Genomic DNA, 25403 nt, shown 5'->3' on the forward strand with positions numbered 1-25403 from the left:
CGATGTGGAGGAATTTTTGTTAATTTGATTCAATCGTGACAGCAAGCTTTCCGCTTTTGCATGGGTTTCTTTGAAGGCATTTCACTAAAAACCAATATCGCGTTGTATATATTGCAGTGAAGTTATTTCGGCGTGTCTAAGATGTTTATATGATGTTCAGTGAACTGACAGAATAGCATTTCGCATAGTGATGGACCTCTCTTTGAAAACACCACATGCTATTAAATTGCAAAAGTTCCAGAACTTTTAAAATATAAAATGGATCGATCTACAAAGCTGGAGAACAAAGAGGAGGAGCTAGCAGCTCCTGATGCTGGAAATGCTGGGACTGTAGAATGCTTTGAAAGAGGCAGAGTGGAATCACAGGGCGAGGAGACAGAAAGCGAAGTAACATACAGCATCAGTGAAAGAAGCAATTATTTGCAAATCCCGTATGGCTTCCAGAGTAGAGGGTCATACAAACATGCCTCAAAAAACTGTGAGATTGTCGGAGGTAGGAGATAGGGATGATTCCAAAATGGGATGAGAAAAGGTGCACAGGAAGGGTGTTGGCAGAAGGGAAATTCCAACTTTTTTATCTTCATCCAAGTGATAATGCTGGAAAGTTAATATGCCCATAAAGTTATAAATCTGACATCCAAATAACCAGCACATGCATAGACATTGCTGTCGTAAAAAAATTAGTCTTCTACTTGTTAGGAGTTGGTGATCATACGATTGACACCCTTCTTAGTAGTTGTATGATTTATTTGTGATTTTATTAGTTTTAATTTGTCTCTTTTCCTCAGTGACACACAATTCACGATTCAGGCAGTTTGTATTCCTTGACTCGAGAGGAATCACAAGTTGGTCTTATGAAAGTGTCTATAATACAGGTACAATATGTAAGAATAACAGTAACAAGCAAATTTTCTTTATCAAATTGTGGTCTTTGTGGAAATGATGTGTGCAGGACATTATACAGGTAATGATCAAGGAACATGATATTTTCTCTGATGACACAATCTGCTCAAATAATTTCTGTGGGTTAATATACTTATAATAAAGATCTATGAATTTAAAAAATAAGACACTAAATATTATGATCTCTTTAATTACCTGCTATTCTCTTTGAAATCTTTTATTTGTAATGTATTCTTATAACACAGGCTTCACTTCGTAGCTTTAGAGGACCATAGTTGTGCAAATTATGAGCTGATTAGAATTGCTTTCAAACAATTTGTTAATTTATTGTTTATTTGTTTTCAGTCACAAGACATATGAACTACCCCTCCTACCAGTTTAATGTTCTTAGGCTCATTATATTTTCAAGGAAGTTCAATGTTTATTTTGCATTATCCAAAGAGTATGCATTAAAGGCAAGTAACGCTCCTTAAATAAGTAAAACAATTTTTATTAAAGGAGATATAATCCCCATACATACAGTCCAATTGGTACATACAGGACTTACGATTTAAAGTTGACAGGAGGAAAGATGGCTTGAAAATCACATATTTGTATAATTGAGGCTACAGGGTTGTCATGCAGATGTACATGCACATGCATGTACTATACTAAGGGGCAGCTGCTGGAAAAATTTTCTGGATAAAAAAGTGACAGTCATTGGCTGGAATTTAAGTAATTACCAGAGAGTAGGTTCCTTATCTTTTTGCTAGTCATGTGGAGTTTCTCTCTGTATTTGAATGACTGTACCAGTTTTATTTTTCTGCTGGCAATGTGGGAGAACTTGGGTTCATCTGTTGTGTCATTTTGTAAAGACATTTTCCATCAGTCGCCTTTGATGAGCTGGCTCACCCAAACAGCTTTACACCCTCAGGCTGGTGTTTAATTGTTCTGGAGCAGTAATCATTTGTTTGATGTGCAGTACTGCTCATTTAGCATTGTCTGACCAACTTTGACTTACCCTCTTTTTCACAGGGGTCATGCAGTAAATAGCTTTGTGGTTGTGTCTTATGTTCTGTTATTTACCTCCTTGTGTAGGTTTTTAATCTAAACTTCCATGAAGTATTTTCAGTGGCAGCTGAGATGCATTCAGTTCTGTGTATGGTCTTCAATCATGTTAAAGATGAACTTATCACTGGTGGGACAGGAGGCATGAAGGTATAATCCAATAATCTAATTAACAATTTAATTTTTTATAGATAATAAATGTGGATGATGTCAAAAAGCAAATAAAAACAAAAAAGTTGCACATGGGCACAGCCAGCTGTGTCATTGATTTCCTTAGGGCATTTGGATGTCTTCTGTAATCTATTACAGTAACTGTACAGACCAACATGGAATCTATTTATTTTATACTTATTACAATGGAAAAGGACAAAATTTTGGCATTAGTGATGTCACCTGTGCATCTACCTTTCAATAAATCACAAGTGGGAACCTATCAAAATACGTGTATAATTCAGCTTAAGTATCATGTAACAAACAATTATTCCAGAGGCACATGTTGAATGTGAGATGAGTGATAGCCAACAAGACCCAGAGGGCCAAGGTGGCCATAATCAAGTGCAAATGGAATAATTCTTTTATAAAATATAGATAAATTTTCCCAATTTTATTTGTAGAGCATGGTATAATGGCTCATAACTCATGAAGGTTAAGCCAATAAAAATTCTTGAATTGCGTTAGGCAATGATCCAGTTTTTAGTAACAGGTAATTTTCCCCTTCTGCACTGTTATAATTATTTGTCTCACACTAGTGACAAGCCAAAGAAACATCTTTGTATGTCATTTTTTCTTTAACCTTACAATTCATCATACTTCATGCTCTATTATACTTAACTGGCACAAAGACTTACAACATTTCTAATCCTAGCTGTATGGGGAATGTGTGTTATATATGAACCTAGCTATGGCTCAGCTCAGCTTAGAGTCTCTCTGGCTCAGTTGTAAAGCATGAAAGTGCAAAATCTGAAGGTATGAGGTTCAATTTCTCACAGGGGACTAGGAGTTTTCTATTCTTTGTCTCACACATGCAACAAGACAGCAAAACATTTTATTAACTCCTAAAGTTTCTTTACACTCGCTTATACCTTGTGAATTGGGTAACAAAAGATGATTTTTTGTCACATCAAGATAGAACTCTGTAGTTGATGGTTTTGCTTATAATTATCTCACCTATTTTCTGCATACTGTATTCATTTGATAACTGTCAGAAGAAGTAACATGTATGTATTTCACACCTCTGGAAATCAAAGGGTGAATTTTAGAAGCTTTCATGGTAACACTTTTAATTTAGACCATTATGTTTTTTTTTTAGTTCTGGACATTTGGTGAACTAGATAAAAACAGACAGAAAGCCTTGGATAGAGATTCAAGACCCATGGCCAACTATGGTTTAGTTTTGAGGTAATATGATAATTAACAACAGTGCCAATCTGAAACTTTATTACATATAATTATAGACCACTTGTGATGAACATCCTCACTGACTACAATTTTGAACCTTTTACTCAATTACAAACTTGTATCTGAGTGTGAAAGTGCCAGTGGAGCCTCAAATTGCTTAAAGAAACGAAACAACAAATAGAAATTTATGTTTTCAAGTGATTAGTTCGAAGTCAAAAGGCTACAATTTCATCCATCTCCCTTCCCTTAGTCCAATTTTGGCTACCATTTTGTGATGTACCAGGCATCAAGAGTCCTAATTAACCCTACTTTACATCCTAAGATCACTATGCTCATTCTCCAAACACTGTTCTCTACACTTCATTTATTTTTAAACAAATTCATTAAAATAATGATGGGCCTCTTTAGATAGAGATAATTCCTTTCTTCTCATGAGCTTAATGAGGGATTCAGGGGTGATATTGTTAGGTGATAGTAGTTGCTAGTCACTCAGGGTTCATAGGGTTAACTCGTTTCATGGGGACTTAATAGGAAAAAAAACTTTGGAACTTAATTAGGAACAAAAATGTTCTTGGGCAGGGAGAAGTGTGATCTACAAAGGTTTAATTCCAGCTGACCTCCTCTGCTTCTTGGTTAATTCAAATGATTATTTTTGGGTTGGTGAAATATAGACACCATTAGAAGTAAACTAATCACTGTTAATATCAAACACTAGTGCTGGCACTAGAGAGCAATGAACTAAACCAGTAAGGGTGGTGTGTGCGGGAAAGCGTTGACTAATTTGCAAGTGGCAGAGCATTAGAACGATCTGAAACCCAGTACACTGGAAGACCCAAAACTAACTGATCAGGGGCGTGTTCTCTACGGTAGTTACCCACCAACCACGGTGGTCATTGTACTATTGTGTCAAATAAGAGGTCATTTTGAATGATACTAGCATAGTGTGTGATCACAACCACAGGGCATCTTATCCTGACATGGGGGGAAGCTGGGTAAAACAAGTAGAGCTGGATGAAGCCATGCAGGTAAGTGTATGTTGTAGCTTCTGGTCCTGAAAACCTGCAGAAAATGTCAAATTTAAGTATATAATGAAATCTGTACAGTCTTGAAGGAACATCCATGATCCATAATCTGAAGTTTGTTGAGGATCCATGCTTTGAAATTTGTGACAGACTCCCGATCTGAAATCCACTTATTTTCGAAGTCTGCGCCAAATCTACTAACCTTACTTTTGTGCAACCTTAACCTGCAACCTTACTTTTGTTTTTTCTACACATATTTTCTTGACAGCGTCTCTATTGCCTGTCTGAACGGAATGTAGTGGCTTACGACATGGAAGGAAATCTTCTATTTCAGATACTGGAGTGAGTGATGTACATGTGAACCTTTGTCAGTGGTTTTTTTCTTCTTTTCAATTTACACTTGAGACTACATTGTGCGAGGCCTGAATGTCTCGAAGGTTTGTTTTTATGAGCAAACAAAAAGTGCCAAATTAATGTTTGTCATTTTCTATTTCTTTCTGGCAGCGCTCACAGAGGTCCAGTGACTGGATGTGTTTATTCAAAAGCTTGTACCTTCCTGGTGACCGTAGGAACTGATTGTGATGGTAAGATTTCATGGTTTTAACTCTGCTGAGTGTTTTGTGAGCGAATGTTATGGAGCATATTTTGACTGAGTGTTGAAAAACTAAAGCCAAAGTAATAAGAACCCACCCCGAACACAGGTAGATTTTGTAGCTCAACAACTAAAAGCGCGCGAAAGCGAGAATGAGGAAGTCACTATGATTTATTTGGTTTATTTGGTGTGAGTTCTCTTGAGGCCTATCATACAAGCAAGGGGGTGGGGGAAGGGGGGGAGGGAGGTGTGGACCCCTCGTCCGTTTTATACATATGAGTTTTTACTACTTTTCTTACACCAAAATTCATGGAATGGCAAGATCGCAGTTTACTACACTCCTGGCTGATTCGTGATGTGACGCGGTCTTCGAGTGGCAAAACTCGAGACTTCCCGCGATTTTGGCGAGAAGCGTGGGATATTTTCGTGAAGCAGCGCCAATACGCGTAACACAGTAGGAGCTTAGTCTATGGCTAAGGTGATGCAATCCCACAGTGCCCTTGTCACTTAATCTAAAACTGTCCTATGGCAAAGAGCAAGAACGTAAGCTCCAAACAAGTTCACATGACTGGCGGAAAGCAAGAAAACAGAATCTCAAAAAACCAAAATGTGCTCATCAAGTCAAAGTTTGTTATGGTTGTGGTTGTTGTTTTTTTTTGTTAGATATAGAACTTAGTATTTCTCATTTTATACATATCAATTGATTTTCAGTAAATGTTTGGAGCAGAGCAAAGAGTGGAGGAAAAGTACACACTTTCTCAGGCCATTCTAAGGTGAGCTTATCTCCATTCGATATCAGCTTTGTACTGTCTGTTTTGTACTGAAGACACCATGAACGACACTAGTAACCACAATGTGGGTTTTCAAGGATCCTGATGTTTTTTTCCTCCGCCATATTCAGGCCATAACAAAGATATTGCTTCACCCTGAGAATTCGGCGCTGGTGATAACTGCTGCCATGGATGGTATCATAAAAGTAAACTCTCTTGACTTTATGGAGGAGATATACAGGTGAGAGCACTAACAGTCCATACTCTGTACTTATCGACTGAAATGAAGTCCGAAAGTAAAATTCACGTTCTCGGAAAAAGTAAAAGAGCCGAGCGAGTACGGAGATGGACGGCCTTTTTCGTTTAGTTTAAGCCGTTCGGCCCAACACACGAACGATTTAATTGTGGTTCGCCATAGGATGGCATAAGCGGAGCTGAAAAAGTCAAATGATGATACGATTTGTTGCGCTCTAGAAACAGCGTCCAGAATAAAAGTATAATACCACCTTGCGTCGCCGTGTTATGTCAACTGCACTTACTACTTCTTGGATAAATTTGTGTGCCTTAATTTCCCGTGACATTTAATTGTACATTTGGCCAAGTGACTTACCACTCCCTAGTTCTTAATCAGTTGCCCTGCTTTCCAGTGAACTATAATTCTTAAGGGCACAAAATTTTGTTCGTCATTCTTGATTCTCAAGCCAACTTAACGCGCTTTATCATAAACTTTCCAGCATTCCTGTATTTTCTGAGGGAATTTACTGGATGAACATCGTCTCTTCAAAGCTTCTTTACTGCTGTTCTAATCGCTTCATCGAAGTATTCTCACTCAACCATCTGTGTGATATCTGGGCCTCATCACGCTGCTCATTGACGTCACTCAGTCTGGTCACGTGTAAGGGAAAGTCAACACGTGTTATGGCTGTTGGAAATGACAGCAGGTAAAGTCGTAAACAAAATGGAGGAGGGCATGGTGCAATTGATGTTCTCAAGTTATTCCTGGTAATGGGGGAGGGGCTGATGCCATGGTTTTGCTGAAGTGATTTTAACACTAAATATCTACAGACTCTAATAGAGTTTGGTAAAACTAATTTTGGAAAGATTTAAGCAATCTCCTTCAATTTTCTTTTTCTAAGTTGTCTTTACTCACAATGAAATCGGTTCTAAAATACGGCAGTGTCAAATTAAATCGTCATTCTGGCATATTAAACTTATCTGCCTTAAGTATCTTTTATTACTAAAACTCACTCGATGATGTTTCTAGTGAGCTTTGAAGGCAGGTGGAGTTACTCTGCACTGAAATCACCACTTTTTTTTTGTTTCTTGTATTGTAATGTTCGTTTGATTTCTCGGAAGCGTTAGAACCTCTCCACAGTCCTCCCGCCGCCATCCATTTCTCCTCTAAACATGCTCAAAGATGTGGCATACAACAGGGAGTTTAACATGATTTACCTGTTAATTGATGAGCAAGAGATCTGGGTCTACTATACCAGGTAAGAATCCGTTGACACTTGTCTGGATCAGCGCTAAAACCACGAGTTTGCACCATTGTAAGGGAAATGTTTTCCTTCCACACTTTCGTTATCAGATGTTTTTCATTATTTATATCTTTTGTGCTTCCCCAACAAAACGTGAGTATGAAAGTGTGGAAAGCAAAAGCGACAGTCATATGATAAAAACCTTACAGACTGAGTTACTTGACAGATAGGATCGTACGGGAAAATATTTGGCTTTCGGTTTTGACGCACGGAACTTGCTACCCTCAGTCTATGCATTCAGACTAAGACCACTTAGTCAACAAGTACATGTATCATATCACGGTACGGCCTAAGTGCGCAGTTCCTTAGAAAAGCATAGTGAAGGCAGAGGTGAGTAGGGCTAGATGATTGACGAGAACCTGTCTGTAGAAGGCCGTTCGGCCCTACACTCACACGGCTCTTTTGCGTTTTCTGAAAACGTGAATATAAATTGTGGACTTCAATTGAAATTGAGAAGAGTGCGAAAATGAGTCGGCCTTCTCGATGAATTACAAGGTTCTTGCGCTGAATCGAAGAAAAAAAAGAAAAGATTTTACTGTAGAATCTTTTTAATAGTTTTTCAGTACGCTCTCTTCAAGTACTGCAAGTACGTCCTATTTAGGCTGTTAGAAAAAGTTTGAAACCACTTGGTGCTTAAATCATAAAATGCTAATTGACTGAGTTTTGTCAGGCCAGACGGGAAACCGGTCTTCCAACTCAGTCATTACGTATGTAATCATTTCCAGAAGCCGATCAGTTTTATGGGAGACAACTTTGGGCGCCATGCATGAAGGTTTTTTTCAAGTCTCTAATGAATTCTTTTTCAGGACGAATCCAGCGACACGAGTGGAGTCTTGGAAACTGTACTTTATTGAAGACATCCATAATCAACATTCCCAGGATGCTTTGCAGAGGTCCAGAGCCAACAGTCCATGGCCTAATGAAGGAAACAGGTAGATAGCACGTGTAGATGAAACTCCTAACTATGAAGAATTTGACAGTCTAGATATGCGTAGGGCGCGCAATAGATTCATCGTGAAAACGAAAAAGGAAACAAAAACACACTGAGGTACCTCCATCGGTTGTCACAAAAAGCCTTAAAGGAGTTCCAATTGCCTTGTAGGTCGACCCAATATTCTTCATTCCCTGTGGAATCTCCATTCTGAATGATATATTGACAGGACTCTGCAGCTCTGAAGGGAACTGAACCGAGTAGCGCTGCAACGAAAAATATGCGAACAAATCATTATACTTTGCATGAGTAATCAACATGTCATACAACTGTAAACAACATAATTAACATTTGTAAATGAAAGTACTTGTTACAACGTATTGATCGCTCTACATCTTAATTTGCGGTTGATGACAAGCAAGCAAACGTTTTAATAATACCATAACTAGAGGGTGTTTTTAATAAGTTAGTTTTTATGCCGTTTGGCTCTTACAAATGAGTCCATTTTACGACTGAAAGTTAGATTGTAGCAACTATAACGGTTGAAGTCTACTTTTTGACGAAATGACCCGGACTAATTACGTATTCTTAAGACCTTAGAACTAAATGGACTCACTACGTAACCAAGTCGCCTGGAATTATGTCTTCCAATTTCTTCAATTACCGAAGTATCAAGGGGAAAAGGTTTGCTGGCCCACTAAAGTTTCCTCGATAATGGTGTGGCAGAACCATGTAAAAAATGTAACCATAAGCTTTTTAATAGACACAGACCGATAAAAGAAAACCCAAGTGTTTTAAGAATATTCTCACCTTGATTTGGGTTATCCGCATAGATAAACCTGGCTGGGCAGCAAATCTTAGTTTCCTTTTAATGCTCTTTGACGAAATGACGCAGACTCTCTGCGTTTCTTGAGGCCTTGTAACTAAGTGGACTCATTACGTAAGTAAGTCCCTTGAAGTTATGTCTTCCAACAAGGGAAAAAAAATTTGTTTTGATTTGTTTTACCTCGATTTGGGTTGTCAGCGTAAATAAATCCTGCATTCTGCTTCAGACTGGCTGGACAGGAAATCTTAGTTTTTTTGTTAAACTGGCAAGTTTTGTCACTCAGCCTGAAGTTAAGGCTTTGACACGCTGGCTGTGAATTGCAGGCAATATAACACAAAGCCAACCGATCCACAGTGAAGATTGAGAGCTTACCAAAATAACGTTCAACATCATCATCCAGCCTCCTTTTGATTGGGAAAAAAAACCTGTTTTGTAAACAACAAAGAGAAAAACCAGCATTTGAAAACGAAAAAAAAAACACTGAGGTACCTCCATCAGTTGTCAAAATGCCTTGAAGGAGTTCCCATTGCCTTGTGGGTCGACCCAGTATTCTCCAGTCCTAGTGGAATCTCCACTCTGAATTATAATATGACAAGAATTTTCAAACAAAAAAAATAAGCACTTTTTCCTAGGATAATGTCCTGTAATCATGGAATTTTTACACAGTCATACAACACATAATACTAATATTACCCTTTAAAACCTTAAGATATCCTGTATCGTTTTGTGACCTGAAATCCAAAATCATAAAAAAGGAAAAGAAAAGAAAATCAAAACCTTTTAACAATACATAGGGTATGTGTCTTGAGGTCTCTTAGGATACATAGCTTCGAAAACCTTACTTGACTTGACAGCTGCAACGAAAAATATGCAAACAAATCATTATACTCTGCATGAGTAATCAACATATCATACAATTGTAAACAACACAATTAACATTTATAAATGAAAGTACTTGTTAAAACGTATTGATCTACATCATAATTTGCAGTTGATGACAAGTTTTGATAATACCATAACTAAAGGATGTTTTTAATAGGGAAGTTTTTATGCCGTTTGGCTCTTAAAAATGGGTATATCTCACGATTGAAAGTTAGATTGTAGGAACTATAACGGTGGAAGTCTACTTTTTGACGGAATGACACAGACTAATTACGTATTCTCGAGACCTTGGAACTAAGTGCACTCTTTACGTAACCAATTCCCCTGAAATTTTATCCTCCAATTTCTTCAGTTGTCGAAGTAACAAGGAATAAAAGTTTGCTAGCTCACAAAAGTTTCCTTAATAACACTATGGCAGAACCATGTAAAAAATGTAACCATATGCTTTTTATCAAACACAGACCGATAGAAAAACCCAAGTGTTTTAAGGATATTCTCACCTCGATTTGGGTTATCAGAATAGATAAACCCTGTATTTTGTTTCAGACTGGCTGGGCAGGAATTCTTAGTGTCCTTTTATTACTCTTTGACGGAATGACGCAGACTTATTGCGTTTCTTGGGACCTTGTAACTGAGTGAACTCATTACGTAACCAAGTCACTTGAAGTAATATCTTCCAATTACCTCAGTTGCCGAAATAACAAGGGAAAAATTTGTTCTTAAGATATTCTCACCTCGATCTGGGTTGTCAGCATAGATGAACCCTTCATTCTGCTTCAGACTGGCTGGGAAGAATATTTTAGTTTCTTTGTTAAACTGTCAAGTTTTGTCACTCAGCTTGAAGTTAAGGCTTTGACGTGCAGGCTGTGAATTGCAGGCAATGTAACACAAAACCAAAAAAAAAAAAAGAAAATGAAAACTTTTTAAAAATAGATAGCGTACGTATCTTGATGTCTCAATTCAACTTTGACATTTCGTATGGGTCAGCTTCCATGCTTAATATTTTGTAGCAAGTCTTCAAATCTATCAATTAACGACTATCTAGCAGGGTTATATATATGTTTTTGAACCAGAAAAGAAAGCAAACAGAAATACACATTTGTTTTTTGGAAAGGGAGGCACGCAATCACATTTAGAGTAACATCTCCTACAGGGATTGCTTAGGGTTTCTAAAGAAGTTTGAATCAATTTTTCAGTGCAAACTCCGTAAAAATATGGATAAGGATAACTTTAGTTAATGTCTAAAACATGAGAGTGGACGCCAAGTCACCCGAGCCAAAGGCTTGTTTTAATAACGCTCTATAAAACTTAATTCAAACAATGCTTACATTGATAAAGGATGGAGAATATCTAAACTATAATAAACAATTATTCACCGAAGTGGAGGTACATATCTGTCGTTCTCACTGAGGTGAATAATTGCTTTGTATATGTTGCACAGAAACCAAAACGATTAGTTTGTTTCTGTCAATATATCATATAATAGTCACAGATTAAGAGTGATTGTCAGTAAAAATCAAAGAATTCGTGGCCACGGTCAAAAAATCGATTTCGCTCATACTTTGTCAGTTTGAAGGCCTAGGTAAGTAACTGAAGGATATGAGGTTAGTTTTTTGAAATATTCCATATAACGGTAGAAAACCACGAAAAACGGTCACCCTACCGGAAGCTCGGATTTCACCTAGCGGAAACTCGAAATTTTACACTTTTCAGCTTCTCGCTACACAGACGTTTACATAGCTGTGAATCTTTCTTAAGTATAATTGAATACATTGATTCTTCCTTAGTCAAACCATGGGAATTATTTTTATCTCTGCTTATTTGTGAGCGAACTGAGACCCGATTAAGAAGACACACTTTTCTCATTTACGCGAAGGTGTAAAATAATCCAAACTCAGCGACGAAAAAAGCTGACCGGTAGTTCTTCAAATCCTCTGATATTATAACCAAAGACAATTCAGTCATTGATTTTTAGGTCTACGGTTTTAAATCTTTAGGATCTAGTAGCACTTTTGCATGAACGCCGATCAAAATTCGATAAAATTCCAATTGAGCGCCTTTGAAATCTACAACTCTACATAACAATGCACTATTGAATAAATTAACTCCTCGGCCAAAGTTTGTACATAATGAGGGTTTTACTTTCTTAGCGGTTTGAACCTTTTAAAAATATATATTGATGTTAAATATTGTCTACACGGGTAAAACAAACTATGAAACACCAAAATTACCACGAGCTGAAATTAAATCTCACAGGCTCGCTCCCTAATCTGCGTCACGCACGAGCGACCTCGCTACAATTAGTACAGTAACAAACAGATATTTACATCTGTTAATTTACAATAAGTCTTATTTTAAAATATGTTACTCAACGATGTGCCAGGTTCCCCAGTTAACTTGCTGAAGTAAAAATAAAAGAAAATATCATAATAGCAATTCAAACTGAAACGATAAGAATTGATTTTATTAAGAATGAGAAGCTTTATACCGTCGATAGCCAATCAGAAGTACCTGTTCTCACGAAAATTGCATCGTTCTTTAAATAAATAAATCCAATTATCTTTATCTGTGAAACATTGCATCTAAAACCAGAGTTTACTGTCGGGGAACTTCATAGAACAGCGATGTCTTGCTCGTTCTTGAATATTGTTGGTGGGATTTGCGGCGCAGACGAACGCACAAGTTCTTCAACTTCCGCCACGCCTCTCACGCGTTGTAACAGGGATATCAAAATTCACAAAAAGTCGTTGAAATTTTCCGGAATTGAAATGGAGGTAGAATTAATTTTGGCGAGATGTGGATGTTTTCAAAAGCCGGCGAATTTATCGGATATGACTATCTGTCCGGTTCATCGTGCCAAGTTAGGTTTAGGTTGGCGAAGGACGGGTAATCTTTGCACCATCCCGGAAGTTGTTTCTGGTCACTGCAAGGAGCTGAGGAAGGCACCCGCACTGGAAAAAGGAATAAATTTATTCCAATCCATGAAGATATTTGAGCTTTCAAAACAGCTCGTCCCTGTGGGCTCAGGTAAGCAACCAACTACTTGATGTTCTACCAAACAGAAACTGTCTCCAATGAATTATTTATTATGGCCATATTGGAGTGATGCAACGACCGTAATTGTGCTATTAAACGTAAACATATAAATGTTGATGTGACGTTTCCACTAGTATACTGTGCAAACTGTGCACTTTGTGGGTGGTTGGGGAGAGAGAGTAGTATGGTTGTTAAATCCTTTCCCCCACCCCCTTCCCTCCTTTTTAAATGTCGTAAAAATGACGGTGCACGTTATTTATTCTTCGGTGCCCTCTTTGGAAAATTCTTAGTATTTTTCATCGAATATTGTCAAAATTAAACTTTATTTTCTCTATCAATGACAGACTGTAGTGTTGTTTGACAAGCGCAATCAATAAAACATGCAAGTCGTAAAACTCATAGTGTTTTTAATAGTCGCATTGGACAACAGAATGAAGAGGATACAAAACTCATTGGAGACAGTTCCTGCTTGGTAGTACATTTTTTAGTTGTTATTTACCTGAGCCCATAGGAACGAGCTATTTTGAAAGGTCAAATATCTTCATGGATTGGAAAAAATATATTCCTATTCCAGTGCGGCTACTTTTCACAGCTCTTGCTGAGTGACCCGAAACAACTTCCTGTATGGTGCAAAAATTAATACTTTTGAACATGATGTATTACTCAGTAAGTGACACAGGCATAATCGGAAAAAAAATCCGAGTGCTTCATGGGACAAACATCCTGCATACTGCTAGGATTGGAATGTCATGTGTGGCATACGCGCAATGGAATAAATGTGATATTTTTAAGCCTGGTGAATAAATGAGAATGATGTATTATTCAGTAAGTGACACAGGCGTACTCGGAAAAAAAGAAATCCGAGTGCTTGAAGATTTTAGATATATGAAAATTCACATATTTGCACTGCGGTGGAAAGATGAAATTAGAAGATCCTCGCAGCTAAGAACTCTACTGAAACTAGTAGTTGTAAGTAGGACCTGAAAAAAAAAAAAAAAAAATTCCAGGTCCGTACGGGATTTGAACCCACGGGATTTGCGATACCGGTGCAGCGCTCTACCAATTGAGCTAACAAGCCAACTGGGAGCTGGTTAATGAATTGGGTACAAATCCGAGTGCTCTCGGCCATCAGGAGTCGAAACTATCGACATCGTGTCAGGTTATGCCTAAGTGACACGATGAGACGGTACGGGTAGTCATCTCCAATAAACTCGTTGGCTTTTAAAAACACCCAATCTTGCTAAAATCAATTATGGTTTAAGTCCGGAGAGTTTTTTAGGACTTCGTGCGATGTTTTATATCCTTGTTACACAGCGTGAGCAGTGTGACGAAAGCTGAGTAAGGGTAGAAATTAGCCATTGGAAGTTACTTAGCAAGTGAGTTCGTCTGCGCCGCAAATCCCACCGACAATATTCAAGAACGAGCAAGACGTCGTTGTTATGTATGTCTATTAACTTCGCCAACAACATACTCTGGTTATATGGTTAAGTAGATTTGTTTATTTAGAGAACGATGCAATATTTGCTTTTCGTGGAAACAGTTACTTCCGATTGGTTTTCGACGGCACAAAACTTCTCATACTAAATAACATCAATTATTATTGAGCTAGAATTACTATTAAGGTTTTCTTTTTTTTTCAGCAAGTTAACTGGAAAACCTGGCACATCTTTGAGTAAGATATTTTAAAAATACGACTTATTAAAAATCAACGGATGTAAATATCTGTTTGTTACTGTACTAATTGTAGCTAAGTCGCTCGTGCGTGACGCAGATTAGGGAGCGAGCCTGTGAGATTTAATTTCAGCTCGTGGTAATTTTGGTGTTTCAGTTTGTTTTACCTGTGTAGACAATATTTAACATCAATATATATTTTTAAAACGCTTCAAACCGCTAAAAAAGCAAAACTCTTATGTTTTATGTACAAACTTTGGCCGAGGAGTTAATTTATTCAATAGTGCTTTGTTATGTAGAGTTGTAGATTTCAAAGGCGCTCAATTGGAATTTTATCGAATTTTGATCGGCGTTCATGCAAAAGTGCTACAAGATCCTAAAGATTTAAAACCGTAGACCTAAAAATCAATGACTGAACTGTCTTTGGTTATAATATCAGAGGATTTGAAGAACTACCGGTCAGCTTTTTTCGTCGCTGAGTTTGGATTATTTTACACCTTCGCGTAAATGAGAAAAGTGTGTCTTCTTAATCGGGTCTCAGTTCGCTCACAAATAAGCAGAGATAAAAATAATTCCCATGGTTTGACTAAGGAAGAATCAATGAATTCAGTTATACTTAAGAAAGATTTACAGCTATGTAAACATCTGTGTAGCGAGAAGCTGAAAAGTGTAAAATTTCGAGTTTCCGCTAGGTGAAATCCGAGCTTCCGGTAGGGTGACCGTTTTTCGTGGTTTTCTGCCGTTATATGGAATATTTCAAAAAACTAACCTCATATCCTTCAGTTACTTACCTAGGCCTTCAAACTGACAAAGTATGAGCGCAATCGATTTTTTGACCGTGGCCACGTTTTTTGAATTTTCCTTGATTTTTACTGACATTTACTCTTAAATTGTTGACGCGCAATTTTGTCTTTTGGGCTGTTCGGAGGCAATAATACTTGCTAATCACTTCTGAACCAGCATGTAAAGGCGCGTGAAAAGCACTATTCACCAGGCTAGTATCCATACTTATACTAACTTACAAATTAAGAATAAAAATGTCAGATTATGTACAGTTAAATTACTGGCACCCTCCACACTTGACATTGACCAGGCTAGAGCGAAATTGTTAAATAATAGGTCAAGACTTCAAGGAAATCAAGCGAAGGTTCCATGTGAGGGGAATCAAGTATACGAAGGAGTTGCACGTGACAAGACCATATAAGGTGGCTGAAAGACATGTGGGTCAGATCCAAGGAGAGTGTGGTTTGGTTTACTTAGATGTGAAAAAAACTATTAAATTTAAAATCATTCGAATGTCAGGCATATGGCTAGACATCAGTTTACATGCCATTTAATTTCCATTTGACTTTCTCTTTTTTTCACTTATGCTTTGTCCAATTACAAAGTTATTGCAAGAATATGTATTTCAACGGACATAAACTTTCCAAAAGTCTCCAGTTGACAGGTTGTCACTAGTCTTATCATCGCACATCCAGTGGCCACCAGTAGAAATTATCCAATGATAACTGAGGGCCACAAATGCTGCGTAGTTGTACAGACGATTCTCACCGACATTATGGCTGACATGTCCCCACTTACCACGAGATGCCCATTTCGCACAATACTGAGCCAGTTTTGAGTTGTCGCCATCCATACGAACGAAAGAGTCACACGAGTCTGGCATCTCATCTCTTTCTCCGCTGAAATATCGCACCACTTCTGCACCTTTGTTGTTCAGAGTCGTACTGACGTGGAATGTTGTTCCTTTTTCTTTGCTGCAGTGAAATCTTATTTGGGTAAAGTTTATATACGCTCTTAGTTGGTTCATAGCACTTTTGGTTATAGCCATTTTGCCGTTTCCGTAGTTACGCATACCTTGAAAAGTTTGTTCAGCTGTGCCATTCCACCTTGAAGATTGGGGGCTTGCCAAAATAACGTTTAACACCATCATCCAGCCTCCTATTGATCAAAAAAAAACCTGGTTATATAAACCAAAAAAAAAAACCCAACCTTTCCAAAAAAAAACAAAACAAAACAAAAAACACTAAGGTACCTCCATCAGTTGTCATGTCACAAAAAACCTTAAAGGAGTTTCCATTGCCTTGTGGGTCGACCCAGTATTCTCCATTCCCAATGGAATCTCCACCCTGAATGATATGTTGACAGGACTCTGCAGCTCTGAAGGGTACTGATCCGAGTAGAACTGCAACGAAAAAGATGAAAACAAATCATTATACTATGCATGCGTAATCGACTTATCATACGACTGTACACAGCACAATTAACATTTTTAAATTAAGGTACCTGTTACAACGTATTGATCGCTTTATATCTTAATTTGCAGTTGATGATAAGCCAGCAAAAGTTTTAATAATACCTAATAAGCGTTCTTTATTGGGCAGTTTTACGCCGTTTGGCTTTTAGAAATGCGTCCATTTAACGATAGAAGGTTAGATTCTAGCAAATTTTAAGGTCGAAGTCTACTTTAGGAATGACGCAGACTAATTACGTATTCTTGAGACCTTGTGACCAAGTGGACTCATTACGTTACCAAGTCCCTTGAAATCATGCCTTCCAATTTCTTCAGTTGTCGAAGTAACAAGGAAAAATAAATTTATTGGCTCACGCAAGTTTGCTTGATAACACTAAGGTAGAACTATGTAAATAATGTAACCATGATCGTTTAACAGACACAGACTGATAAACATGCCCAAATATTTTTTAAGGATATTCTCACCTCGATTTGGGTTTTCAGCATAGATAAACCCTGCATCCTGCTTCAGACTGGCTGGGCAGGAAATCTTAGTTTCTTTGTTAAACTGGCAAGTTTTGTCACTCATCCTGAAGTTAAGGCTTTGACACGCAGGCTGTGAATTGCAGGCAATGTAACACGAAACCAAGCTATTTACAGTGAACGATTTGTACACGTGATGAAGGAGAACCAAGCCATGTTCAGATCGTTGCGTCAACTTACATCGCTGAGCAAATGTGTTCACCGAATATGATACCAATATGAACCAGAACGAGAAAACATCCATCTAGTATCATCAGTAACTGTTCGTGCCACAGAGATCTCAAACCAACTAGCTATGGGGAAATTAACATTTTTCCTTTAATAATGTCGTGCAATCATGCAATTTTAAACAGTTATACAACACATAGTGCTAGTATTGACGGTAAGAGCCTTTGACACCTTGCATTGTTTTGGGTCTTGAAATCCAAAATAAAAAAAAAATCAAAGAAAAGGAAACGAAAACCTTTTAAAAATAGATAGTTTATGTATCTTGATGTCTCAGTTCAAATTTGACATTTGGTAAGGGTCAGCTTAGAAAACCTTACTTTTGTAACAAGTTATTAAATCTATCTTCTAACCTCTATCTAGTAGATTTATATATTTTTTCAATGCAGAAAAAACGCGAGCTAAAATACAAAATACACCTCCCTTTCGAAATAAGTTATTTCGACAGGGAGGCACATGACCTCCGTTAGACTAACATATCCCTCAGGGATTTTTACTTTGTTGTGATAAACATCACCAGATGATAAGGCTCTCGACTGGGCCCTCATTTGCTTGTACAGGGCTTATCGACAATTGGGTTTAATTTCCTTTTTCTCTGTTACCTTCCTCTGTCCTTAAAATCAAAATATAAAACAACTGCTACCCTCAACAAGTTTTAATAAATTTAAGCAAGTCTTTAAACGATTACCTAACGACTGTCTAGCAGGTTTATGTATGTTTTCAACCCAGAAAAAGCGCGAGCAAAAATACTCAATACACCTCCAGGGAGGCACGCGATATATATATATATACCACACCACTCTGAATGATAAGTTGACAATAATTTTCAAACAAAAAAAATTAACATTTTTTTCTTTGATAATGTCGTGCAATCATGCAAATTTAAACATTCATATAATACATAGTACTAATATCGACCGTAAGACCCTTTGACAGTTTTCATTGTTTTGTGACTTGAAATCCAAAATACAAAAAAAAAAAAAAGAAAAAAACCGAGAGAAAAGAAAAGAAAAACCTTTTAGAAATATATAGCATATGTATCTTAAGGTCTCAGTTCAACTTTGACATTTCGTAAGGGTCAGCTTAGAAAACCTTACTTTTGTGGCAAGTCGTAGGGTTAAAATCTAACGACTATCTAGCAGGTTTAAATATGATTTTAAACCAGAAAAAAAACGCGGGAAAACACACACAATATGCTATCTCGAAAAAGAGGTACGTGACCTCAGTTAGAGTAACATCTTTCACAGGGATTTTTCATTTTGATGTGATAAACATCACCAGATCATAAGTTTCTCGACTGGGACCTTATTTGCTCGTACAGGGCATATCGACAATTAAGTTTTTTTTTTCTTTTTTTAAAACATTCTACTCTCCATAACATTAAAGTATAAAACACCTGCTATTCTCAACCAGTTTGAATCAATTTTTCAGTGCAAACCCCGTGAAAATATGGATAAGGATAACTTTTTTTAATGTCTAAAAAAGAAGAGTGAATGCCTAGTCTCCCGAGCGAAAGGCTTTTTTGTACATGGATAAACGATGGAGAAGATATAAGCTATAATTAACAATTATTTTCCGAAGTGGAGGTAAATATCTGCCACTTTCACTCACACTAAGGTGAATTCCTGTTTGATATACTACACAATAAGATTTGTTTATTTTTATCAATATACCAAAAAATAATCAGAAATTAAATTGTTGACGCGCGATTCTGTCTCTTCGGCTGTTCGGAGGATATAATTCTCGCTAATCACTTCTGAAGCAGAACATAAGGGCGCGTGAAAAGCATTATTTACCTGTGCGATATATAGTAATAAAAATCAAAGTAAGACTAATATCCATACTTATGCTAACTTTCAAATTAAGAATTAAAATGTCAGACGATGTACAGTAAAATAACTGGCACCCTCAACACTTCACATTGACATGGGTAGAGCAAAGTTGTTAAATAATAGTTCAAGACTACAAGGAAAACAAAAGAAGGTTTAATGTGAGGGGAATCATGTATAAAAAGGAGGTGCACGTGAAAAGTCCATATAAGGTGGCTGAACCACGTATAAGCAAGATCCAAGGATATTGTGTTTTTATTTGACTCAGATGTAAAAAAACTCTCAAATTTAAAATCGTTTGACTGTCAGGCATATGGCCGGGAGGTAGTTTATATGCTATTGAATTTCCATTTGACTTTTTTCTAATTTTCGCTTTTACTTCGTTACATTACAAAGTTATCGCAGGAAGGTGTATTTCAACGGACATAAACTTTCCAAAAGTCTCCAGTTGACAGGTTATCGCTGGTATCATCATCGCATTTCCAGGGCCCACCAGCAGAAATCACCCATTGATACCTGTTGGCCACAAATGCTGCGTAGTTGTTCAGACGATTCTCTCCATTAACGTTTAACAATATCATCCAGCCTCCTTTGCATTAAAAAACAAAAAAAAACAAAAAAAAACAGAAAAACAAAAAACCTGCTTCCATAAATAACCGAGAGACAAAATCAACACTTGAAAACAAAAAACACTAGGGTACCTCCATCAGTTGTCATTTCACAAAAAGCCTTGAAGGAGTTCTCATTGCCTTAGTGAGCAATTCCCTTTTAACAGACACAGACTGATAAACATGCCCAAGTGTTTTAAAGATATTCTCACCTCGATTTGGGTTATCAGCATAGATAAACCCTGCATTCTGCTTCAGACTGGCTGGGAAGAACATTTTAGTTTCTTTGTTAAACTGTCAAGTTTTGTCACTCAGCCTGAAGTTAAGACTTTGGCACGCAGGCTGTGAATTGCAGGCAATGTAACACAAAACCAAAAAAAAAAAGGAAGGGGAAACTTTTTAAAAATAGATAGCGTATGTGTCTTGAGGTCTCAGTTCAACTTTGACATTTTGTAAGGGTCAGCTTCGAATGCTTAATAATCTGTAGCAAGTCTTCAAATCTATCAGTTAACAACTATCTCGCAGGTTTATTTATATTTTTAAACCAGAAAAGAAAGCAAACAGAAATGCACAATTGCTATTTGGAGAGGGAGGCACGCAATCACAGTTAGAGTAACATATCCTGCAGGGATTTTATACTCTGATGCGATAAACATCACCAAATCATAAGGTTCTCGACTGGCACCTTATCTTCTTGTACATGGGATATCGGCAATTAAGTTTTTTTTTCGATTATGTACTTACATTCCTCTTTCCATAAAATTAAAATACGAAACACCTGTTATTCTAAAGAAGTTTGAATCAACTTTTTAGTGCAAACTCCGTAAAAATATGGATAAGGATAACTTTAGTTAATGTCTAAAACATGAGAGTGGACGCCAAGTCACCCGAGTCAAAGGCTTGTTTTAATAACGCTCTATAAAACTTAATTCAAACAATGCTTACATTGATAAAGGATGGAGAATATCTAAGCTATAATAAACAATTATTCACCGAAGTGGAGGTAAATATCTATCGTTCTCACGGAGGTGAATAACTTTGTATATGTTACACAGAAACCAAAACGATTAGTTTGTTTCTGTCAATATAAAAATAATAGTCACAGATTAAATTGTTGACGCGCAATTTTGTCTGTTGGGCTGTTCGGAGGCAATAATACTTGCTAATCACTTCTGAACCAGCATATAAAGGCGCGTGAAAAGCACTATTCATCTGTGCGGTATATAGTGACGAAAATCACACTAACCATGTCCAAGGCTAGTATCCATACTTATACTAACTTACAAATTAAGAATAAAAATGCCAGATTATGTACAGTTAAATAACTGGTGCCCTCATCACTTGGCATTGACCAGGCTAGAGCGAAATTGTTATATAATAGTTCAAGACTTCAAGGAAATCAAACGAAGGTTCCATGTGAGGGGAGTCAAGTATACGAAGGAGTTGCACGTGACAAGACCATATAAGGTGGCTGAAACACATGTAGATCAGATCTAAGGAGATTGTGTTTTTGGTTTACTTAGAGATGAAAAAACTATTAAATTTAAAATCATTCGAATGTCAGGCATATGGCTAGACATCAGTTTATATGCTATTTAATTTCCATTTGACTTTCTCTCTTTCCACTAATGATTTTTCCTATCAGAAAGTTATCGCAAGAATGTGTATTTCAACGGACATAAACTTTCCAAAAGTCTCCAGTTGACAGGTTGTCACTAGTCTTATCATCGCACATCCAGTGGCCACCAGTAGAAATTATCCAATGATAACTGAGGGCCACAAATGCTGCGTAGTTGTACAGACGATTCTCTCCAACATTATGGCTGACATGTCCCCACTTACCATCATATGCCCATGTCGCACAACTCTGAGCCAGTCTTGAGTTATCACCATCCATACGGACGAAGGAGTCACACGAGTCCGGCATCTCATCTCTTTCACCGCTGAAATATCGCACCACTTCTGCACCTTTGTTGTTCAGAGTCGTTCTGACGTGGAATGTTGTTCCTTTTTCTTTGTTGCAATGAAATCTTATTTGGGTAAAGTTTATGTACGCTCTTAGTTGGTTCATAGCGCTTTTGGTTATAGCCATTTTGCCGTTTCCATAGTTACGCATACCTTGAAACGTTTGTTCAGCAGCGCCATTCCACCATAACGATTGAGAGTTTGCTAAAACAATGTTTAATACCATCATCCAGCCTCCTTTGAATTTAAAAAAAAATTCCTGGTTGTAAAAATAACCAAGAAAAAAAATCAACAATTGAAAACAAGAAACACCAAGGTACCTCCATCAGTTGTCATGTCACAAAAAGCCTTGAAAGAGTTCCCATTGCCCTGTGGGTCGACCCAATACTCTCCATTCCCAGTGGAATCTTCACTCTGAATGATATGTTGACAAGAATTCGCAGCTCTAAAGGGAACTGACCCTAGTAAAGCTGCAATGAAAATATGCAAACAAATCATTCTACTTTGCATGCGTAATCAACTTATCATACGACTGTACACAGCACAATTAACATTATTTTAAATGAAGGCACTTGTTACAACGTATTGGTCGCTTTACATCTTAATTTGAATTGCGGTTGATGGCAGGCCAGGAAAAGTTCTAATAATAACATAACTAACAGCTGTTCCTAATAGGACAGTTTTTATGCCGTTTGGCTCTTAGAAATGGGTCCATTTAACGATAGCAAAGTTTACGGTTGAAGTCTACTTTTCAACGGAATGACGCAGATTAATTACGTATTTTTTAGACCTTGTGACTAAGTGGACTCATTACGTTACCAAGTCCCTTGAAATTATGTCTTCCAATTTATTCAGGTTGTCAAAGTAACAAGGAAAAATAAATTTATTGGCTCACTCAAGTTCGCTTGATAACACTAAGGCAGAGCCATGTAAAAAATGTAACCATAAACGTTTTAACAGACACAGACTGATAAACATGCCCAAATGTTTAAGGATATTCTCACCTCGATTTGGGTTTTCAGCATAGATAAACCCTGCATTCTGCTTCAGACTGGCTGGGCAGGAAATCTTAGTTTCTTTGTTAAACTGGCAAGTTTTGTCACTCAGCCTGAAGTTAAGGCTTTGACACGCAGGCTGTGAATTGCAGGCAATATAACACGAAGCCAACCGATCCACAGTGAACGATTTGTACACTTGATTGAGGAGAACCAAGCCATGTTCAGATCGTTGCGTCAACTTACATCGCTGAGCCAATGTTTTCGCTGAATGTGATGCCAAAATGAGCCAGAACGAGAAAATATCCATCTAGTATCGACAGTACCTGCAGTCCTGACCGTTTACATGCCCCAGCGACCTCAAAACCAACCGACTATAGGGAAATTAGCATTTTTTTTCTTAAATAATGTCGTGAAATCATGCAATTTTAAACAGTCATGTCTCACAGAGTAACAACAGTGACCGCAACCCTTTGACACCTTGCATTCTTTTGTAAGAAGAATAGAAATAGAACAATAGAAAAGAAAAGAAAGAAATAGGAAAAGAAATGATATTAGTTTAAGAATAGATAGCGTATGTATCTTGAGGTCTCATTTCAACTTTGACATTTCGTAAGGTTCAGCTTCGAAAGCTTTACTTTTGTATCAAGTCTTAAATACATCATCTAGTGACTATCTAGCAGGTTTGTATAAGTTTTTGAACCAGTTAAGAAAGTAAACTAAATACACAATTGTTATTTCGAAAAGGAGGCCCGTAACTACAGTTAGAGTAACATATCCCACAGGGATTTTTACCTTGATGTGATAAACATAACCACATGAGAAGGCTCTCGAATGGCGCTTCGTCTGCTTGAACATGGCATATCCACAATTAATTTTTTTTTCGTTCATTTACTTACATTCCTTTTCCATAAAATTAAACTATAAAACACCTGCTACTCTCAACAAGTTTCAATCAATTTTTCGGTGCAGACTCCGTGAAAATATGGATAAGGATAACTTTATTTAATGTCTGAAACATGAGAGTGGACGCCTAGCCTCCCGAGCCAGAGGCTTGTTAAGAATTAAAATGTCAGATTATTTACAGTTAAATAACTGGCACCCTCAACACCTTACATTGACATGGGCAGAGCGAAATTGTTATAATAATAGTTCAAGACTTCACAGAAAAGGTTCCATGTGGGGGAAATCATGTATACAAAGGAGGTGCACATGACAAGACCATATAAGGTGGCTGAAACACACATGAGCCAGATACAAGGGGATTGTGTTTAGTTGACGTAGATGTAAAAAAACTATCAAATTTAAAATCGTTTAACTGTAAGGTATATGGCCAGAGGGCAGTTTATATGCTGGTAAATTTTCATTGACTTCTTCTCTTTTTTGCTAATGCTAAGTCCTATTACAAAGTTATTGCAAGAGGGTGTATTTCAACGGACATAAACTTTTCAAAAGACTCTAGTTTACAGGTTGTTGTTAGTATTTATCACACACCCAGTGGCCAAGGAGTCACATGAGTCTAGCACTTCATCTCTTTCATCGCTGAAATACCGCAACTCTTCTGCATCTTTGTTGTTCGGAGTTGTTCTGACGCTGAATGTTGTTCCTTTTTCTTTGCCACAGTGAGATCTTATTTGGTTAAAGTTTATGTACGCTCTTAGGTGGTTCATAGCGTTTTTTGTTATAGCCATTTTTCCGTCACCATACTTACCGATACCTTCAAACGTTTGTTCGGCGGCGTCATTCCAGCATAAAGAAGGGAGCGTGCCAAAATAACGTTCAACATCATAATCCAGCCTCCCTTGAATTTAAAAAAAAAAGAAAACAAAAACCTTGGTTGTATAAATAACTGAGGAAAAAAATTAACATTTGGAAAATAAAAATACTAAGGTACTTCCATCTGTTGTCATGTCACAAAAAGCCTCGAAGGAATTTCCATTGCATAATACTTTTCCTGACAAATTTTTGTGGTGGCTCAGACACTCTCATTACGTTGAAAGAGCGGTTAAAATATCTAACCTTACACGTTTGAAAGGTGAAGATCTATAAATGTGTAAAGGCGTTTCTTTGGGAAGCTGAAATACATTCTTTCCACAATCTGTGTTGACGGCATAAATAAACCTTTCATTCTACTTCAGACCGGCTGGGCGGGAATTCTTAGTTTCTTTGATGAACTAACAACTTTTTTCCATCAACCCGAAGTTAACGCACAAGCTGTGAACTGCACACATTGTGACACGTATGCAACCGATCTATAATTAACGATTTATAAACGCGATTATGTCTAACCAAGACATGCTCGGGTCGTTGTGACAATCTACATTGTTGAGCAAAAGTTTTCATCGAATATGATGCCAAAATTATAAAAAAGGAAACGACAGTAAACACA

General features: G+C 37.3%; 3 protein-coding genes across 7 annotated transcripts in view; 2 read left to right on the top strand and 1 right to left on the bottom strand.

The window, feature by feature from the left end:
• Nucleotides 1–258: 258 nt before the first annotated feature.
• Nucleotides 259–6637, top strand: LOC149046340 (uncharacterized). Its single transcript, XM_089207704.1, has 10 exons — nt 259–493; nt 789–875; nt 1249–1358; nt 1981–2100; nt 3260–3348; nt 4639–4712; nt 4875–4954; nt 5674–5735; nt 5864–5973; nt 6467–6637. The coding sequence occupies exons 1-6, from the start codon at nt 259–261 to the stop codon at nt 4667–4669; spliced, it is 672 nt and encodes a 223-aa protein (XP_089063830.1). The 3' UTR covers nt 4670–4712; nt 4875–4954; nt 5674–5735; nt 5864–5973; nt 6467–6637.
• Nucleotides 6638–7193: 556 nt separating this feature from the next.
• Nucleotides 7194–25403, top strand: part of LOC113684840 (uncharacterized) — a 51268-nt gene continuing 33058 nt past the window's right edge. The window contains exons 1-2 of one of the 2 annotated variants that reach the window (XM_089207690.1): nt 7194–7225; nt 8077–8202. The gene's annotated coding sequence lies outside the window, so the exon portion shown is untranslated. Of the gene's footprint in view, nt 7226–7446; nt 7601–8076; nt 8203–25403 lie in introns of those variants that run through there. The other variant, XM_089207689.1, reaches the window with a different exon arrangement.
• LOC149046341 (uncharacterized) lies at nt 14588–25361 on the bottom strand. Of its 4 annotated transcripts, XM_089207698.1 has the most exons (4): nt 25034–25348; nt 23024–24815; nt 22340–22489; nt 20726–22256 (listed from the first exon to the last, which is right to left on the bottom strand). In XM_089207698.1, exons 2-4 carry the CDS (start codon nt 23322–23324, stop codon nt 21724–21726), a joined length of 984 nt encoding a protein of 327 aa, XP_089063824.1. In that variant the 5' UTR covers nt 23325–24815; nt 25034–25348; the 3' UTR covers nt 20726–21723. The 4 variants fall into 4 exon arrangements, with proteins under 4 accessions (XP_089063825.1, XP_089063826.1, XP_089063824.1 ...); XM_089207699.1 differs by lacking the exons at nt 20726–22256; nt 22340–22489 and adding exons at nt 14588–16557; nt 16652–16801 and having other exon boundaries at nt 23024–25361; XM_089207700.1 differs by lacking the exons at nt 20726–22256; nt 22340–22489; nt 23024–24815; nt 25034–25348 and adding exons at nt 14588–16557; nt 16652–16801; nt 17336–17604.

The sequence above is a fragment of the Pocillopora damicornis genome, chromosome 5 (assembly GCF_964200805.1).
Source record: "Pocillopora damicornis chromosome 5, jaPocDami1.2, whole genome shotgun sequence".
NCBI lineage: Eukaryota > Metazoa > Cnidaria > Anthozoa > Scleractinia > Pocilloporidae > Pocillopora > Pocillopora damicornis.

Excerpts from the sequence above, each read along its gene's own strand:
- LOC149046340 (XM_089207704.1), top strand. The coding sequence starts at position 259 with ATGGATCGATCTACAAAGCTGGAGAACAAAGAGGAGGAGCTAGCAGCT. Across the intron at positions 494-788 it reads AAACTGTGAGATTGTCGGAG|TGACACACAATTCACGATTC; the intron begins GTAGGAGATAGG and ends TCTTTTCCTCAG. Across the intron at positions 2,101-3,259 it reads GTGGGACAGGAGGCATGAAG|TTCTGGACATTTGGTGAACT; the intron begins GTATAATCCAAT and ends TTTTTTTTTTAG.
- LOC149046341 (XM_089207699.1), bottom strand. The coding sequence starts at position 23,324 with ATGGATATTTTCTCGTTCTGGCTCATTTTGGCATCACATTCAGCGAAA. Across the intron at positions 16,802-23,023 it reads TGCTGAAAACCCAAATCGAG|TTCTACTCGGATCAGTACCC; the intron begins GTGAGAATATCC and ends TTTTCGTTGCAG. Across the intron at positions 16,558-16,651 it reads TGACATGACAACTGATGGAG|GAGGCTGGATGATGGTGTTA; the intron begins GTACCTTAGTGT and ends TTTGATCAATAG.